The following is a 20,862-nucleotide window of genomic DNA, read 5'->3' as shown; positions in this document are numbered from 1 at the left end:
TCTGCTTTTGATAATTCTATCTTTCTTTCTAGCCGCTAAATCAGAGATAACTTGCAGATCATGTCAGCCGGGAGATAAGGGGCGTATTAAGGAATTACTGCTTAAAACGGACACACGAGAATTCGCAACAGGGCACGGAGGGGAAGTTATTGGAAATGGAGATGGGACAACTGCTTCACTGAGTTTAAATTCTGCAAGTGCCGAAACTCAACAGCTTGATTGCGCAGCTGGGTCCGATGAATGCATCCAGAGGAAATACATGTACTCACGGCGAAAACGGAATACTGACATGCTGCTCCGTTCCAAGAACGCACTACTCGATGGAGGAACGCACTACGGTGGTGGTAAACAGAGAAAATTCACCCCGCGCGGTGAGTACAAAGTTTCCAACCTGAAAATGAACCGTCATGCAGGCAATACAGATGTCGGGAAGGTTCGCGCAGATTTAATTCCTGGCGTCACACACAAGCACCGAGTTCGTAGGGACAGCCCGAGAGCTAATATTGGGGATGATAAAGTGAAGTCCTCCGGCTCACCCCAGAGAAGGGAGACACTGCCTCTGAGTTACTCGCGAGAGGGCATCACCTCACCGGCTGGGCGCAGCAGAGTGACACGGTCCGAATTGCGATGGAGCAACGAGGACAGAAGAGCGGCCAGTTCGAGGCAGGACGAACTCAAACTCACCAGTTCAACCTTCGCATTGACCGGAGATTCCTCTCACAACCAAGCCATGGTGCACTGGTCTGGGCAAAATAGCAGTGTAAGTGAATACTTGTACAGTTGTTTTAAAGTAATATTTGGTCTATGTGCGCATTCACGCAACGCATCAATTGAGATAAAATGTAGCCATCAGTTTGACTTTGATGAAATTGCCAATAATGTAGGCCTACGAAACGTGTGTGTGTGCGTGCGTGCGTGTGGTGGAGTGCGCATAGAGTGTGAGATTCCCAGGATTCATTCCGAGGCAACTGTGCATGCTGTCATCCCCAGTATAATTGCCAAGGCCTATTCGACATGCATCTCTTTTGTTGTTAAGTGATATCATCAAGTGACTGAACAATCATCGAACAAATCATGGCAGAGACACTCAAGACAGTTAACACAATCACCTCAGCATTTACTTATCCGAGACAGTTTCCCCATGCTTTTCAGAGAGAATCTGTCTGACCCTCCTCCCCATACCTCATTACCCACACTTAGTCCTGTCTGTAACGAAATTGATTTAATTTCAACACATCACCAGCCCCCAGTCAGTCATGGCAGAAGTGACGTCCCCCATGCCTCCAGGTGTTTCTGAGGGGGCTTGAAAAACCAACTTTCAAAGTTTGACCTTATGCACTTGAGGTGTGGGATATCAAATACACCAAAATATATTACCTATTTCTTCTGTCGAGGCAGTAGTTAAATGGTCATCCTAGTCTCTCGGCAAGGGTTTCCCAATACAAAGTGGTGCACATTTTGTTCCTACCCAGTGCTAACACACTCTACTGTACTGTACTCCACTGAACTCTACTGAACTGTACTCTATACTGTATTGAACTCTACTCTACTGTACTATACTGATCTCTACTGTACTGAACTCTACTGTACTGAACTGTACTGTACTCTACTGTGCTGAACTTTGATGTCCAAACTTGTGAAACATAGACATCTATGATTGGTTCAGATTTTGTCTGGTTTGAACTCTACTCTATACTGTAGTGTAATGAACTCTACTGTTCTGCGCTGTGCTGTACTCTACTGAGCTCTACTCTATACTGTAATGAACTCTACGGTTCTGTGCTCTACTGTGCTGAACTTTTGATGTCCAAACTTGTGAAACATAGACATCTATGATTGGTTCAGATTTTGTCTGGTTTGAACTCTACTCTATACTGTAGTGTAATGAACTCTACTGTTCTGCGCTGTGCTGTACTCTACTGAGCTCTACTCTATACTGTAATGAACTCTACGGTTCTGTGCTCTACTGTGCTGAACTTTTGATGTCCAAACTTGTGAAACATAGACATCTATGATTGGTTCAGATTTTGTCTGGTTTGAACTCTACTCTATACTGTAGTGTAATGAACTCTACTGTTCTGCGCTGTGCTGTACTCTACTGAGCTCTACTCTATACTGTAATGAACTCTATTGTTCTGTGCTGTACTGTACTCTACTGAGCTCTACTCTATACTGTAATGAACTCTATTGTTCTGTGCTGTACTGTACTCTACTGAGCTCTACTCTATACTGTAATGCACTCTATTGTTCTGTGCTGTGCTGTACTCTACTGAGCTCTACTCTATACTGTAATGAACTCTATTGTTCTGTGCTGTACTGTACTCTACTGAGCTCTACTCTATACTGTAATGCACTCTATTGTTCTGTGCTGTACTGTACTCTACTGAGCTCTACTCTATACTGTAATGAACTCTATTGTTCTGTGCTGTGCTGTACTCTACTGAGCTCTACTCTATACTGTAATGAACTCTATTGTTCTGTGCTGTACTGTACTCTACTGAGCTCTACTCTATACTGTAATGCACTCTATTGTTCTGTGCTGTACTGTACTCTACTGAGCTCTACTCTATACTGTAATGAACTCTATTGTTCTGTGCTGTGCTGTACTCTACTGAGCTCTACTCTATACTGTAATGAACTCTATTGTTCTGTGCTGTACTGTACTCTACTGAGCTCTACTCTATACTGTAATGAACTCTATTGTTCTGTGCTGTACTGTACTCTACTGAGCTCTACTCTATACTGTAATGAACTCTACGGTTCTGTGCTCTACTGTGCTGAACTTTTGATGTCCAAACTTGTGAAACATAGACATCTATGATTGGTTCAGATTTTGTCCAGTTTGGACCAACCAAATTTGGTCTTATTTGGGGGCAGAGCCCATAAAAAATAATTGCCAGTGTGTAGAGTTATACCCAGGGACCCATGATGAAATTCCATTTCTGTAATTCTGTTACCGGGTGTAAATTCAAGTCAATAGCTGTGTTCGAATACTCATACTTACTATACTATTTGTGACGTAAATTGAGAATGTAGTATGCTTATTGGTCAGAGTATGAATAGAGTTAGTATGCCAAAAGTTTCCGGATGTCGTACTACATTCGCCAAAATATGAAGTATACATGCAGTGGACACTATTTCCGTACTTTTAGGGCCGATAATGCAATTCTTCAGGAAATGGGCGTGGCTTCACAACATTTTCAGATTTGAAGAAAATGGTGGACAATATGCAGCTGAAGTCCAACGATAAAAATGTATTGTTTTAACTAATTATGACAAATGTTGAGCAATGTAATAAAGTAATGCTACACGTTATGTTGGCTGACAATGTGTTGGCTACGTTATCCTTACGAACTGCATAGTATATCATTAGAGCAGTAGGTACTACCGGTATGTTAGCTAGCTACCTCGTTAGTTGGTTACTATTACTAATACATTGAACTTGCCAGTATATTAACTATCTGCTATCTAACTATCTACCCAATGTTTATTGACTTGAATATTCATGTCATTTTTAGCTAAGTGGTATAGTTGTTGTGATTTCTCAATGGACATAAATTCGCTCTGGCTATCTACTCCAATTTCAGAGCACTCTCGTCTGAGTGAGCCAGAGCGCAGAATAACGGATGAATTTACGAATGCTCAACACCCGTTTAATATGGCCGGTGTCAGTAAACATCGGCATAAAAGCCTAATTAAATTGTTGCTAGCAGCACAGTTACAGTCACCAACGCTCTGGATAACATGCAAACAGCCTAACCAGCTCTGCTGTGGCGAGAAGAAGTTGCATAGCAACAGAATCAACTTCCGGTAGACAGGCGTAGCGCTAGTATGCTCAACTGAAAGGATACCGTTTGTTTACAGTATACTAAAATGAACTAATAGTATGTAGTATATACTCATTAAGTATGTAGTATACAGTATGTTAGTATGGGTATTCGAACACAGCCAATGTGTCATGTCATAGCTGACACCCCGTTCTTTCTGCAGACATCGTTGAATCTTAATTCGGAGCAGATATTTACGATTTTTGGGGAAAACGTGGACACATAAAAAACGAAGGGAGATGTTACCAAACTTAGCATCTGCACAGTTCTTCCAGTAAATGTGTTGGTTTGTTAAACTTTGAAATCAATGTTTTTTGTTTGACGACATACATTTGAATAGAAACATTTGAGTCTCAGCATATTTCTGTAGTTGCTCAGCAGCATCACCACTATATAGCCACATGGAACCTGTGCTGTTTTGTGATATGAATAGATTGGGTTATAATTGTGTGCAACTGTGAAACAATTCCCCCCTCTCTTCTCACTTGTGACGCAAGCAACTTTGTAATGAGCAAGAATAGATCTCCTGCATTAAATATGTAGAGTTGTTGCTGTATGCAGAAATAAATAGAGACTCTTAGATTTTTCCCATCTGAGCACAAGTGCAAATAAACAGATGAGTTGACGATGCTTCATGGAGCAGAAATGGAAGTCTGTCTGTCGGTATATGGGATGTGTGCTGCTGCTGCTGTATATCTAACCTATTGGGCATTTACATAGTTAAGGGTATTAATGTTCCCATATGCTTTGTGTGTGTTTGAGCCAGATTGGAATATGAAGGAATGTGCCTTCTCATAATAGCCCAAGAGACAGTGGTGGATTAAGTGATGGAGGGATGGAGTCATGCAGTAGAAGAGATGGGAGGTCTGTGTGTCTCTACCCTCTCTCTCTCTGTGTGTGTGTGTGTGTGTGTGTTAAATACTGTATGATTTTACATGTAGATAATGGATGATTCATCTGATCATATCCAGTAAGATGAAACAAACAAAAAAAGTTCAATTATGGAATAGTTCAATTATGGAAATGTCTGACTCAAAAAGGAGCTGAGATCATTTGTACATTCTGATCATTGTTTGGAGAGACGTTGGGACAGGCTTGGGATTTTAAATCTCATGGAAAGGTTACAGCAAAAACGCCAGAGTCCCGACGGGGATATGTGGCAATGGCATATTCCTTGCACGCACATAAAAGTGTGTCAGGAGACTGCATATTTACATTATTGAAATGTCAGGACATTAAGTACTTTGCTTGTCACTCAAGATAACAAGATGCAGCCTGACATATAGTCAATCCATGTAACAAGTTTACTCCGCAGCTTTGGACTGCCTCGGAAGATGTAGAATGTGCCTACATGCATCATGGGTATTAATATGGATTGAGTGGTATGGAAGTCAATGGCCCAATGCCGAATCGACACCTAAGCCTTTCGCCTTATGCACTTGTGGAGATCTGATAGGTTAGGTAGAAGTTTTAACTATATTTCTTACACCAATCAAATTCTCTCGGATCTCCACAAGTGCGTAGGCTGTAGGGTTTAGGGGTCCATTTGAGATTGGGCCAACATAGCGTTGAAGCTTCATCCTTGAATTCATGTTGCCACAGTACTCCTCAGTATCGGGTATTGCTCAGAAACGTCTTCACTTTAGTCATAGCAGATCTGGGTTTAAATAGTATTTGTTTTCTGTCAAATACTTCAGCTGTGCTTGACTGAGCTTGCCTGGCGCAATGGAACCAATGGAATAGTCCAAGAAGTGCCAACCCCGCCCATCTGGGACTTCATGAACCCAGGTCTGAGTCATAGAACCAGAATCAATGAATCAGAACCAAAGCCAGACTTGAACCAAGCCAGGAGCCAAACTCTGATTCCATTTTCCCAGTTGAGGCAGTTCTTTATCAAGACAAAGACAAAACCCATATTGAAAATGAAACGAGTTCTTAGCCATACAATGATCAAACAAAAGCATTTGTCAGAGAAGTTTCTTTTTGAGCCGAACAGAAGAAGAAAATCTAATGTTTTAGTAGCCAATTAGTGAGTGAGTTGATCACATAAAGTTGGTGAAGAAGTGTGTTGTGAGAAACCAGCTCTCACCAGCTGTCGCGGTTTGACGACTGTCTCACTCTGGCTGTTCCTATGTGTTGAAGGAATCTATTTATGGTTCTGTACAGCAGTCGTCTCGTACAGCAGTGGTGGCACATTTACAACATAAAAAAGAGAAACAGTCCTCTTTCAAACTAACATCTCTGATGTTTTTCTACCTCATCAAATGTTCTGTAATTTGCTCGTTTTCCAACAATTTGATGGTGTCAACGGGTCCCGCTTGCAATAGTGGCCACGGCGTAGCTAGTCATGTTAAACCAAGTACAACCTGTTATCCAAGATGGCTGAAAATCAAACAGGCAATTTAAATGAGCCGTATTGTCACGCCCTGACAGTAGAGATCCTTTTTATGTCTCTATTTTGGTTGGTCAGGGCGTGAGTTTGGGTGGGCATTCTATGTCTGGTTGTCTATTTCTTTGAGTTTGGCCGTGTGTGGTTCTCAGAGGCAGCTGTCTATCGTTGTCTCTGATTGAGAACCATATTTAGGTAGCCTGTTTTCCCACTTGAGTTGTTGAGTTGTGGGTGATTAATTTCTGTTTAGTGTGTGTTGCACCTGATGGAGCTGTTTCGGTTGTCTCTTTGTTGTTTTTGCATATTAGTGTTCAGTTTCGAATAAACATGACGAACACGTACCACGCTGCACTTTGGTCCTCCTCTCCTTCTCCCGACGACAATCGTTACACGTATGCTAAACTGATAGGCCCACACAATCAGGGCCACAGCAGTTGAATAAGAGAATACAACCATTGAAATGTACTATTACATATTCATTGGCCCTGTCAGAGAGAAGTTTGTGTTTTCTGTTGCTATTTCTTTCCAGTCATTTGGCACTTTGTTATTATCCTGCACCACCAACTGTGCTGTTCCTGTATTCCCACTCCTCACACCCCAACTCCCATGTACAAAACAATGAGTCACAGAGTGATATCACTTGAATACGAACTAAAATAACAGCAGCCTAACAAAGGCGCAGTGAAATCTACTCTTTCAATTATCCCCCATCTCCAAAAGGAAGTAGTGATAGAAACACATTTTACTTGCATTTCAATGGGATTCCCTCTGAACTACAGTGGCAAAGGGGCTAATGATAGTACTGAGCAACTGGTAAATATCTGGTCATATTCTATAACAGATACAAATATTTGTCATAATGTGTTACATTCAACAGTTGAATGTGGTGCTTGGTTGGTGGTTGTGGTACTGTACACTAATATTTATTTGTGTAGACAGACATTCAATCTTCTGATAACTACTGTTTCAATGCCATATGATTGACTTATTATCTTACTAGAGAACACCAAGCTCTGTTCCCCCCTCCACCACCTCCCACTGGTAGGAGAGTTAACTCTGGTGTCTGTGTCTGTCTGGGATAATTGAGCCGCAGGGTATGTGCTGGGTCAGGCACTGATCAGGCGGCGGGCCCAGGGAGGCCGTCACGGTCCGCTAGCCAGCGTTTATTCACCGGTCTGGCTAACACAGCCCTCCCTCGTTTGCCTGTAAACAAAACCCACCAGGCTCAGGTTTGCTCATTGTTTGCTCATTGTTTCTCACTTTTCTTTCTCAGACAACTCCCAGAGGAATTATTCACAAATAATTAAGACGGCCTGAGTTGGAAAACCTTAACAAAATCTAGTAGCGATATCGAAAGCATCAGCTTTCCTTGTTGTTATAGAGCCCCAGACTCTGCATGCATGGACAAATAATAAAAACGAGTTTATAAGTAATGTACCTGGGTAGCACTCTAATCCCACCCTAGGAGGCCTCAGGAGTGCACACTTCATTTCAGTAAGTGCCCTTCCCCTGCCCCCCACCCTCCTCCACTCACACTCACTGTTGGATCCTGTCTCAATCATATTTTGATATGATTTCATCATCTTTCATGTTTGCTTGCCCTGGACAATATTCCAGGTCCCTATAGTGTTAAGTGAAGTAGATTAGTTATTTACCAATAGAGATTGAATCAAGTAAAAGCCAACTGGTAGATAATGCTTGCTGAGAGCGTGGGGGTAAATAGATTGCGGGGCTGTAAACACTGGTGTTTCAATTTCAAGGGTTATCAGTGTAATGCTATGCTATTTCCAGGGGATTGTAGGTGAAATAATTGTGTTTTACATGCATGGTTTGGTGTCAAGAAGTTGGACAGCAGTGACGGGAAGCCATTGTAGCACATTACTGCTGTAAAAGGAAATATACTTATCTATCTTATCTGTTGTTAACTATACAATTTATTATTTAATTCAAACCGATTCATTTTGAATATGTTTACAGATTTTAAAGTTTGCACTAGCCAATTTAGCTGAAATGAACAACACAACATTTGTCATATTCCTTTTTGAAAGTACTCCTAGTTTACCTTTTGACAAATGTTGATTTATTCGGATAACTAACTCGCACTCAAATAACAGTCAGTGGTGCAGTCATACAAGTGCTAATTCTCCCTCTCAGCACATCACACATCTGGATGGATTCCCACTTCGTAATATCCAGTGACACGTCATATACCAGGCAGGTAGTGGTGGTGGTCGTAATGGCATATTATCCTCCCACCACTCTCTGGTTCCCCTCTCCTGCTGAATGGTGGCATTATTTAAAGCCATCTCACGTGCACACATACACACTGAGGCAGACGGCGATGGACATGATGATGGGAGGGATGGTGATTGAGGAGCTGGCTGCCTGGCTGTGTGTGTGTGTGTGTGTGCTGTGTGGGAGAGATGAGAGGTGTGCTTAGCAGGGCCATGCCATTAGAGATGCATTGAGGCGTGGTGCAAAGGCCTGGCTTCAAGGTGGAACACGATCAGGCTCTGTGAGAATTCATCACTGTTCGGTTATCAGCCTTTGATTTATGTATGTACTGAAGAGTAGGCAGACATCTGAGGATGACTAAAATATGGAAGGGGTTAGTAAGAATGACTGAATTATGAATAAGGGTTTTCCTTCTGCAGGTGTTCAGGAAAGTTGTAAATAACTTGTCATTGAGTAGGAAATAGTAATCTGTATATTTGTTGTGATGGCTGTTATGGTTGGTGTCATGCATCAAGTTAGACTACTTTAAAACAAAAACCCTGTTGACTTCTGGTAGAAAAGTTATGTGTTCACTATAATGTGGATACTGTTGATGTCCATTGGTGGCATCATATTCTTACAATTACTTGAGCAGGGAAACAGAAATTGCATTATCTCAAGTGTTGGATTTCCTTGATTGCCATGTTATTGAGTTGATTATCTTGTGTGTGCTTACGTCTCTGCTCTCCATATGGAATATAATGGGCCCAGTGCAAAGTTTTCATATTAGATCCGTTTGGTCAGATGTATTATTTCTCGTTTCAGATTTGATTGTAAATGTTGAGTTTCACATTCAAGGCCTAGCCACTTTGGCGGTGAGATGAGCCACTCATGTTCATAGCTCCAGTAAGTGGAGTTTGTCCTTTAACCAGAACTGGACAGAAATAGTAGAGGTTCCAACCTCCCAGTGGGAGGATGGTTGAGTATCTGGACCGTACATATACTCACACATCGTGCTAATCCCATTGACATTTTGGACATTTGATACAGCATGAGGAACATTTTGATACATCGAGCCACTTTTCCACGTCTATCTTGCTAATCACATCGAGAAATTGACCGTTTTATACGTCCATCCGGCAACATTTCCCCCGGTTGCGAGACGAGGCGTTTGAACGACAGCTTTGTAAAGCAATCCACAGCAACAGCCGCATGATTCCAGATCTGATGATTATGTCCCTTCAGTAAATAGCTACAGAGAGATCGAGACGGATGAAAAAAAAACCAATATTAACTTTTATTGAATAGGTTGTTTTGCAACACACAGAGCTGCAACACACTCCTCCAGAAACATACAGTAAGCCCTACATCAAGATGGGTTCAGCTTTCAGCTCGTCTTCTTCTCTCTCTTCTTAATCTCAGGCAAATGGGAATGAATTGGGATGAATCGCTGTGCACAGAGTGTATACACATTAGTAGTTTCCTCGGAGCTCGTAGCAGCTCGTGTCCCCTTTCGCCATTCAGATTGACAAGGATGATTGTTGGCAGCTATTGAAAGACAGTCGGAGGTCCTCTTTAGGCAGCCAGACAGTCCCATCTAGGCCCATCTCCGCACTGATCAGGTGCAGAATTGTATGTGGCACAAATTGAATGCCAGGCAATCTGTAACCCCGAGGAGTATGGCTGAAAGCGAAGATAAAAATGATTTTTTTTCAATGAAGAAACGCTGGGGAGGCAGACGGGGTGAAAGAGATGAGGTGGGATGAGATGACCGGCTCCAGTTAATTGACCAAGTCCAGATAAAGCAAGGAGACAGAGACTGGGGAGGAGGGGTGAATGGTAACCCACCCCCAAAAAATATAGAATGGCATTTGCTCTCCTTAGGAACCATCAGCCAACATGTGTTTCTCCTTTCAATAAGCGTCTGGTTATGTCTGGCGCCGTCTATGGGCACAGCGACAAAATCAAACTCGAGATTAACCTTGTTTTTGCCCCACTTACGCTCTGGGAAAGCAACATCTCACAATACAAGGGACTTTCAGATTCAAAACAAAAAGCGAACAGCAAAGTTCTCTCTTCTCCTTTTACTACCACACCCACTGGAGGTAGTTTTAATAGATTACGACGGACGACCTGAGGAGTGCTTTACAACGACTCTCTTTCTATAAGGACAGATAGGATTAATGTCTATACGTTCCCCTCTGTACGTGACTTGGCTCTGTATCAGCTTCTCTATGCTATTATAGAGAACATATATACAGTTTTTATTTTTGTCACCTAATTTTTTCTTTTATATTGAATGGGTTAGTTAAGTCCACATAATATTTCTCCAGCTGCACTGAAGGCCATTCTGTTGCGTCAGTGTTTGTGTGTGTGTGTGTGTGTGTGTGTGTGTGAGTGAGAGAGAGTCAGAGAGAAACATTGGTAGATAGAGGGCGAGACAGACAGACAGAAAGCGAGAGAAGGAAGGAAAGAGAGGAAGGAGGCCAGAAAGACTAATCAATCTTACATATGTAATTGACATTCCCCCTAGATGTTATTAAACATGCAGCTCGCTTTTGCCCAGTACAAACGGAGAATTACGCTTCCGTCGCTACCCGCCGACAACCACCTGACAACATTAAACAACTGGAAAAAGGTTTACCACAATGGTGTGGTTGCACACAAAATGGATTGAGTACCTGCTATTGGTTACAGTATTCACTACAGTACAATACTGGATTGTGTTCCTGCTGTTGGTTACAGTATTTACTACAGTACAATAAATACTGGATTGTGTTCCGGCTATTGGTTACAGTATTTACTACAGTACAATACTGGAATATGTTCCTGCTATTGGTTACAGTATTTACTACAGTACAATAAATACTGGATTGTGTTCCTGGTATTGGTTACAGTATTTACTACAGTACAATACTGGAATATGTTCCTGCTATTGGTTACAGTATTTACTACAGTACAATAAATACTGGATTGTATCAGTGAATAAAGCCAGATAGAAAAAAAGAACAGGAAATCAACTAAGAATGAACTTGTTAATTTAGATGAGATCTCAGCTCTTAAAGTGAAGAGGAGAAATGATGAATATGCATAAGTAGAATCAACAAATGAACATGATGATTTATTTGTAGAATTAACCTTTTAGTGAACAAATTCCAATCAGTCTTTTATGGTATGTAAATGACATCCTATCAGATGTGAGATGAAAAAGCACATCAGCTGTACCTGGCACGCATCGGTGACTGTTCACACTCTACTGATCATCCATATTGGACTAACTCTACTTACAATTTCAGTACACACTATTCCCTTGAGAATACTGCAGATTGGACTGTGAAGAAGTAACACTTTAAGCTGTCCTTTCGTGAACCTGTAAGGGCTCAATTCTTCCCTCGGTAGTTTTAGATATTCTAGTCAGGTGAGTGGTGGCCCTGTTAGCAGATTGAATAGAGGTATTAATATTAAATGAGGATTTATGGAAGAGAAAAACTTTCCCTAGAATGCATCATCAAACAGCTGTGAGTGTGGAGAGGAAAGGCCCCCTGTCTTGAAAAGGCGAGAGACATATCAAAGGCAGGTATGAATTAATATATTAAATAAATCATGCCCAGAAAATGTTCATTCCTTTTGAATCTCTAAGCTGGTGCGTGCATATGAAAATATACGTAACTTTGAGGCTCAAAAACAAACCGATGTCTAATCTCGTTGTTTACACAGTAAAATAATGTTTGTTCAGTGAATTAGTTCAGCATGTTGTTGTGGTGTGAGAAATCTGAGACTGACTGGGCTTGTAAAGTTGTTTTTAGCGTTCTGATATGTGCCTCTGACCGGTTCCCACCGGATTTGATAGATCTGGAAACCGGGCCGCCATTTTGGTTCTTTCTTTGAAGTAAGGAATGGTTTGGATGCAACTGGCAGAGATAAGCCTGGTGCTTTTGGCAGCTCCCATCTGTGTGAAACCTCATTGAAAGACACGTCGGAGACTGATGAAGACATCTGGAGATACTACCTGCCACATCTGCATGCCATAACTACCCGCATCCAAATGTGTTTACCTCAACAGGCCTCATCACTGCCGAATTACCATGTAGCCTTCAGATGAAGCTTTGATCGGGCCGCCCTCAATGCCGCAGCTCCAGGAGCCAACCGGCAACCATCAGTCTCCATTAGCTGCCACCAAAGTGACGGTTTTGACATCACACATAGGCTAGGCTTCATTAGAGGCATCCTGGCTGGACTTCGTCTTTAATCTCTATTCTCATAGACTAGAGACCGGCTGTGGATGTCCGTTTGTCCCCACGTCTGTAATTTAGCCGTAGGTGTTCAGTGGCTTTGAATCCCATCACCGTGGGTTAATCATCATTCACCAACCTCATCCCCATCTAGCAGATCTGATTTCCTGCATCTAAACGTTGTTACATATTAAATGTGCCTAGAATATAGTTGCATTAAAAGGGATGCTTTTTGGTGTGTCATTTCAATGTAAAGTTGTAGAGGGGACAGTGGGAGTGCAGGTGGCGGTTGATTGATAGTGTCTGACTACAGCGGGGCTTAGCTCATTAGTATTTCTGGGCTTTCGATTGGTGCACCAGGAAACAGGGGCTTAATTAGTTCATCCACTCAGCAGCGATATGCTCCTGGGGTTCACCGGGCCTTAATAAAGGCTTCTACCATTCAGACAGAGATGAATTCTCAGCCCTCTTCGTTGACATGGAGTTCAAAGGAAATCACCCAAGACTAGATACAACGTCTGGCGGTCTTGGTCAATTTAGTTCTGTCTCTGTGTATTACCCGTTTCATACTTCTTTGTAATGCCAAGATGCTCCAGATAGATGGGAGAGACGAGAGAGACAGGGGATAGGGATATCTACCTTCACTCTTTCCCATAGACCTTCATGGAGGAAGCTTGAGTGAGTCCTCTTGCGAGATTAGGTGATACTGTATTAGATTATTTTAGCATGAGTTGCGATTTGAGAAGGCACATATTTCAACCTGCCAGATAGGGGCTCATGGGAGCCCTGGTGGTGCAACACTGTATTACCTCCCAACTGCCTCCAACGCAGAGGTGGAGGATCGAAAGGAGTTTGTTTGTACATTCCATTATTCATTAAATCAGTCATTTATTCATTATACATAGGTGGGTTTTTTCTAAAGCAGGTGGGTCTTTTGATATTTAAATTATGATTTTTAATGGGATCCGGCCTTCATTTTGATTGAGGAAAAACAACATAACGTTCTTGACCAAACATATGGAGTGTTTCTTTGTTTGGGTACTCGGGGTGAGTGCTTCAATGACTCTGTCTTTTCTAGGGATGTTTAAGAGGCAAAACCAGACCAATAGTTTCAGTCATTTTAACAATATACATCACCAAGTCTGTTTCATGCCCTTTCTTACTTATCTCAAGATTGGATCAATTTACACAGCCACTGTATTATAAAACCTTATTGCTATTCACCTTTATAATATAATTATGGTAATTTCAAGTCATTTTGTACTTTTATTAGTTAAAGAAGATTACATCCATTTTCATTTAAATCTATGAAAGCAGACTTACTGAACCATAATCACACTCATCTGTCATTTTGTAATTTTCAATTTGACAACTGGTTAAGATGTTTTTTCATACAGCGCTAATTAACATCTACTTTTTAATCAAGTAATTATCTAATTAGGGGAACTTTTGAATCTAACTTAAAAGCCTGTGCTAGCAAACATTAAACCATAATGATTACTTCTAACACACACTATGATTATAACTTAGGTCTTTATAAATGAAATCACTCCTACACATAGGAGGTCCATTCATTATCTGTCCATTCAACACCATTCAATGCTTCCAATTCCAACTTGTATGTGGTATTCCCCTTTAACAGAGAAATACAGAGGCATATGTACACCTGCAACCAGTAGGAAGTCACCTTTGACCTTTCCTCTCCACTTGGTACCCTTCCAGTAAGAGATGGCGCCATGCTGGGATGTACCATCCAAATCAAAGTGGACTCTCCTCCTTCTGGCGGTCTGCCAGATCCTACTATGCCAGGTTTGCCAGGTGCTCATGGGCCCGACACAAGGACCCAAGGCAGGTAGCCCTCCCCAGTCCCCAAGCCAGATGGCCCAACCCTAGGGCTATGTCACCGAGACCTCCCCCTGGGGCTGTCTGCCACTGTCCGCTGGTCATCATCACCAGGGGTGCCAAGAAAACCCATAACCATCCTGTTTAAATTTAAATCAGAGAGATCAAAGAATCAAGAAACAGAGCTTTTAGTGAACTTAGGTAACACATGGTGCCTCAGACCAGTCACTTTCCTAGCGCTGCTCTTCCCATGTCTTATACACTGCCCATTGTGATTTAGCTCACAGAAGGGGCAATCAAGTCAGGTTTCATCTCGAAATGACTTTTCCATTAACATTAAAGCTTATCAATGTAGGATAGCAAGGCAGAGGACTCTAGGCTTTAAACATACTGTACCAGCAGTGCTTGATTGCAAGTAAATCAAGCCACGGACATAGAAAAAATACAATAGCATGCAGAGGATGGCGAGAGGGGATCAAAGCAAAACCGTCCAGTCTTCTCACATAACGCACACACCCCGCCAGGCTTGTCCAAGGTCAAGGTCGGCTGGCAGAACTGACTGTGCAAGCATATCTATTCACTTCATATCTGTAAAAACTTTAACTGGTTGTCTCATGCGAAATAACCCAGGGTCTGCAGAGCTGTTGCCTACAGTGTTATCTCTTTGAATGAAGAGATTGTGGAAGCGGATAACAAGTTTAAAATGGTGTTCATACAAATGTGGATGATTCCCCGAGACGATAAGTGCTGTGTTTAAACAATACGGGGGGACGCAATCTCACAAACAACACACTTTTTTAATGTTGAATGTGATTCGGAATAATTGTTTGACTACCAAACCATTTATACAAAGACAAAAAAAGATTACATTGAATTTAATCAATTATGTTGGCATACAAACATAATAATATATTGAATAAAAATATGAACGCAACATGCAACAATTTCAATTTTCCCCACTAAAGGGCTTTATTATAGCTGTCCGGGTGGCTGGTCTCAGACGATCCCGCAGAGAAGAAGCCAGATGGGGAGGTCCTGGGCTGGCTTACACATGATCTGTAATTTTTAGTCCGGTTGGACGTACTGCCAAATTCTCTAAAACGACGTTGGAGGCGGCTTATGGTAGAGAAATTAACATTACATGATCTGGCAACAGCTTTGGTGGACATCCCTGCAGTCAGCCTGCCAATTGCACACTCCCTCAACTTGAGACATCTGTGGCATTGTGTTGTGTTACAAAATTTACCATTTTAGAGTGACCTTTTATTGTCCCCAGTACAAGGTGCACCTGTGTAATGATCATGCTGTTTAGTCAGCTTCTTGATATGCCACACCTGTCAGGTGGATGGATTATCAAATTTGTGCACAAAATTTGAGAGAAATAAGCGCGTATGGAATGTTTCATGAAACATAGGACCAACCCTTTACATGTTGCTTTTTATAATTTTGTTAAGTGTAGTTTGTAGGCTATTGTTTGTACTTTCTATTTTGTCATAACTTCCTATTTAAATTTTGCTGGATAAGCTATGTACACAGCAGTGGAGGCTCCTCAGAGGAGGAAGGGGAGTACCATCCTCCTCAGAGAATTTCATAAAAATGGTAAAACATTAAAAACGTTATAATTTTCAGATAAAACTATGCTAAATATAATCACGTCACCAAATAATTTATTAAAACACACTATTTTGATTACCAACAACGACGAGACAGCCTACAGGGAGGAGGTGAGGGCCCTTGGAGTGTGGTGTCAGGAAAATAACCTCACACTCAACGTCAACAACACAAAGGAGATTATTGTGGACTTCAGGAAACAGCAGAGGGAGCATCCCCCTATCCACATCGACGGGACAGTAGTGGAGAAGGTAGAACGTTTTTAAGTTCCTCGGCGTACATATCACGGACAAACTGAAATGGTCCACCCACACAGACAGCGTGGTGAAGAAGGCGCAACAGCGCCTTTTCAACCTCAGGAGGCTGAAGAAATTTGGCTTGTCACTGAAAACACTCACAAACTTTTACAGATGCACAATCAAGAGCATCCTGTCGGGCTGTATCACCGCCTGGTACGGCAACTGCTCTGCCCACAACCGTAAGGCTCTCCAGAGAGTAGTGAGGTCTGCACAACGCATCACTGGGGGAAAACTACCTGCCCTCCAGGACACCTACATCACCTGATGTCACAGGAAGGTCAAAACGTTCATCAAGGACAACAACCACCCGAGCCACTGCCTGTTCACCCCGCTATGATCCAGAAGGCGAGGTCAGTACAGGTGCATCAAAGCTGGGATCGAGAGACTGAAAAACAGCTTCTATCTCAGACTGTTAAACAGCCATCACTAACACTGAGTGGCTGCTGCCAACAAACTGACTCAATATCTAGCCACTTTAATAATTAATAATTGGATGTAATAAATGTATCACTAGTCACTGTAAACAATGCCACTTTATATAAGGATTACATACCCTACATTACTCATCTCATACAGTTGAAGTCGGAAATGTACATACACCTTAGCCAAATACATTTAATCCTAGTAAAAATTCCCTGTTTTAGGTCAGTTAGGATGTCCACTTTATTTTATGAATGTGAAATGTCAGAATAATAGTAGAGAATTATTTATTTCAGCTTTTATTTCTTTCAACACATTCCCAGTGGGTCAGAAGTTTACATTCACTCAATTAGTATTTGTTAGCACTGCCTTTAAATTGTTTAACTTGGGTCAAACATTTTGGGTAGCCTTCCACAAGCTTCCCACAATAGGTTGGGTGCATTCTGGCCCATTCCTCCTGACAGAGCTGGTGTAACTGAGTCAGATTTGTAGGTGTCCTTGCTCGCACACGCTTTTTCAGTTCTGCCCACAAATGTTCTGTAGAATTGAGGTCAGGGCTTTGTGATGGCCACTCCAATACCTTGACTTTGTTGTCCTTAAGCCATTTTGCCACAACTTTGGAAGTATGCTTGGCGTCATTGTCCATTTGAAAGACCCATTTGCGACCAAGCTTTAACTTCCTGACTGATGTCTTGAGATGTTGCTTCAATATATCCACATAATTTTCCTGCCTCATGATGCCATCTATTTTGTGAAGTGCACCAGTCCCTCCTGCAGCAAAGCACCCCACAACATGATGCTGCCACCCCCGTGCTTCATGGTTGGGATGGTGTTCTTTGGCTTGCAAGCCTCCCCCTTTTTCCTCCAAACATAATGATCGTCATTATGGCCAAACAGTTCTATTTTTGTTTCATCAGACCAGAAGACATTTCTCCAAAAAGTACAATCTTTGTCCCCATGTGCAGTTGCAAACCATAATCTGGCTTTTTTATGTCAGTTTTGGAGCAGTGGCTGCTTCCTTTCTGAGCGGCCTGTTAGGTTATGTCGATATAGGACTCGTTTTACTGTGGATATAGATACTTTTGTACCTGTTTCCTCCAGCATCTTCACAAGGTCCTTTGCTGTTGTTCTGGGATTGATTTGCACTTTTCGCACCAAAGTACATTCATCTCTCGGAGACAGAACGCGTCTCCTTCCTGAGCGGTATGACGGCTGCGTGGTCCCATGGTGTTTATACTTGCGTACTATTGTTTGCACAGATGAACGTGGTACCTTCAGGCGTTTGGAAATTGCTCCCAAGGATGAACCAGACTTGTGGAGGTCTACAATTTTTTTTTCTGAGGTCTTGGCTGATTTCTTTTTATTTTCCCATGATGTCAAGCAAAGAGGCACTGAGTTTGAAGGTAGGCCTTGAAATACATCCACAGGTACACCTCCAATTGACTCACATGATGTCAATTAGCCTATCAGAAGCTTCTAAAGCCAGTTTTAATGACTCCAACCTAAGTGTCTGTAAACTTCCGACTTCGACTGTAGTTATTGTACTCTATACCATCTACTGCATCCTGCCTATGCCGCACGGCCATCACTCATCCATATATTTATATGTACATATTCTTATTCATCCCTTTACACTTGTGTGTATAAGGTAGTTGTTGTGAAATTGTTAGATTACTTGTTAGATATTACTGTCGGAACTAGAAGCATTTCGCTACACTTGCATTAACATCTGCTAACCATGTGTATGTGACCAATAAAATTTGATTTGATTCATTCTGTCAATTCTGTTGATAAACGTTTCTTAAACGGAAGATTAACAGACTTGAATTTGTTCAATAGAAACTTGCGTTTGCAACTGCTGGACGAATGATTACATCCTATATCAGCTAGATGCAGGCAAGAGTGTGCAAGTCGATATTGAACGTCACTGTCACCTCAAATTTGTCTCTCTACCTGTGTGCAACTACATTGTAATCTTTCATTCATAGGCTAGGTTTTAGCAACCTCATGATGGGTACAGGGAAAATTTGAGTATCATGTAGTAGCCTAAACATATTAATGTTACATTGAACTAGATGAATGGAATATGAGTGACAGTCATCCAATATGCTGTAATAGAAAAAAGGCCATGCTCATAAAAAAATTGTTCTCCCTTATCTTAAACGGCACTGACCATGTCACGTCCTGACCAGAGTTCTTATGTGTTGTGCTTGTTTTAGTGTTGGTCAGGACGTGAGCTGGGTGGGCATTCTATCTTGTGTGTCTAGTTTGTCTGTTTCTGTGTCCCTGATTGAGAATCATATATAGGTGGCTTGTTTTGTGTTGGGGATTTGTGGGTGGTTGTTTCCTGTGTCAGTGTTTGTGCCACACGGGACTGTGACGGTTAGTACGTTTGTTGTTTTTGTATTTTGTCTAGTTTTCTTGTTATTAAATCATGGAAACGTACCACGCTGTACATTGGTCCTCCGATCCTTCTCCCCTCTCCTCGTCTGAGGAGGAGGACGACTTAGACTGCCGTTACAGACCACCCACCAAACCCGGACCAAGCAGCGTGGCAACGGGTAGCAGCGACAGCAGCAGCGGTACCAGGAGGAATGGACATGGGAGGAAATTCTAGACGGTAAAGGACCCTGGGCAGAGCCAGAGGAGTGTCGCCGCCCCAAAGCGGAGCTGGAGGCAGCAAAAGCGGAGAGGCGGCATTATGAGGTGCTAGCAAGGCAGAGCGGCTGGAAGCCCGAGAGGCTCACCCAAAAATGTCTTGGGGGGGGCTAAAGGGGAGTGTGGCGAAGTCAGGTAGGAGACCTGCGCCAACTTCCCGTGCTTACCGTGGAGTGAGAGGGCGTCGTACTGGTCAGACACCGTGTTATGCGGTGGAGCGCACGGTGTCCCCAGTACGCGTGCTTAGCCCAGTGCGGGCTATTCCACCTCGCCGCACTGGTAGGGCTAGGTTGGGCATCGAGCCGTGTGTCATGAAGCCGGCCCAACGCATCTGGTCTCCAGTGCGTCTCCTCGGGCCGGCGTACATGGCACCAGCCTTACAAATGGTGTCCCCGGTTCGCCAGCATAGCCCAGTGCGGGCTATTCCACCTCGCCGCACTGGCAGGGCTACGGGGACCATTCAACCAGGTAAGGTTGGGCAGGCTCGGTGCTCACGAGCTCGTGTACTCCCTCACGGTCCGGTATATCCGGCGCCACCTTCCCGCCCCAGCCCAGTACCATCAGTGCTTACACCACGCACCAGGCTTCCAGTGCGTCTCCAGAGCCCTGTTCCTCCTCCACGCACTCTCCCTGTGGTGCGTGTCTCCAGCCCAGTACCTCCAGTTCCGGCACCACGCACCAGGCCTACTGTGTGCCTCAGCAGGTCAGAGTCGGCCGTCTGCCCAACGCCGCCTGCACTGCTCGTCTGCCTAGCGCCGTCTGAGCTGCCTGCCTGCCCAGCGCCGTCTGAGCCATCCGTCTGCCCAGCGCCATCTGAGCCGTCCGTCTGCCCAGCGCCATCTGAACCGTCCGTCTGCCCAGCGCCATCTGAGCCGCCCGTCTGTCCCGAGCCATTAGAGCCGCCCGTCTGTCCCGAGCCATTAGAGCCGCCCGTCTGTCCGGAGCCGCCAGAGCCGCCAGCCAGTCAGGAGCCGCCAGAGCCGCCAGCCAGTCAGGAGCCGCCAGAGCCGCCAGCCAGTCAGGAGCCGCCAGAGCCGCCAGCCAGTCAGGAGCCGCCAGAGCCGCCAGCCAGTCAGGAGCCGCCAGAGCCGCCAGCCAGTCAGGAGCCGCCAGAGCCGCCAGCCAGTCAGGAGCCGCCAGAGCCGCCAGCCAGTCAGGAGCCGCCAGAGCCGCCAGCCAGTCAGGAGCCGCCAGAGCCGCCAGCCAGTCTGGAGCCGCCAGAGCCGCCAGCCAGTCTGGAGCCGCCAGAGCCGCCAGCCAGTCTGGGGCCGCCAGAGCCGTCAGCCAGTCAGGAGCCGCCAGAGCCGCCTGCCAGTCATGAGCCGCCCGCCAGTCATGAGCCGCCCGCCAGTCATGAGCCGCCCGCCAGT

General features: G+C 43.6%; 1 protein-coding gene across 1 annotated transcript in view; it reads left to right on the top strand.

Annotated features, from left to right (window-relative positions):
- The first annotated feature begins 289 nt into the window (after nt 1–289).
- The window catches only part of LOC120032676 (VPS10 domain-containing receptor SorCS1-like), a 178,951-nt gene continuing 158,378 nt past the window's right edge, over nt 290–20,862 (top strand). The window contains exon 1 of the mRNA XM_038978874.1: nt 290–760. Coding sequence (XP_038834802.1) covers nt 290–760 — 471 coding nt within the window. The remainder of the gene's footprint in view (nt 761–20,862) is intronic.

Source organism: Salvelinus namaycush, chromosome 39 (genome assembly GCF_016432855.1).
Source record: "Salvelinus namaycush isolate Seneca chromosome 39, SaNama_1.0, whole genome shotgun sequence".
NCBI lineage: Eukaryota > Metazoa > Chordata > Actinopteri > Salmoniformes > Salmonidae > Salvelinus > Salvelinus namaycush.
Note: the sequence above shows the minus strand (reverse complement) of the source record. Positions and strands in the feature narration are given on the sequence as shown.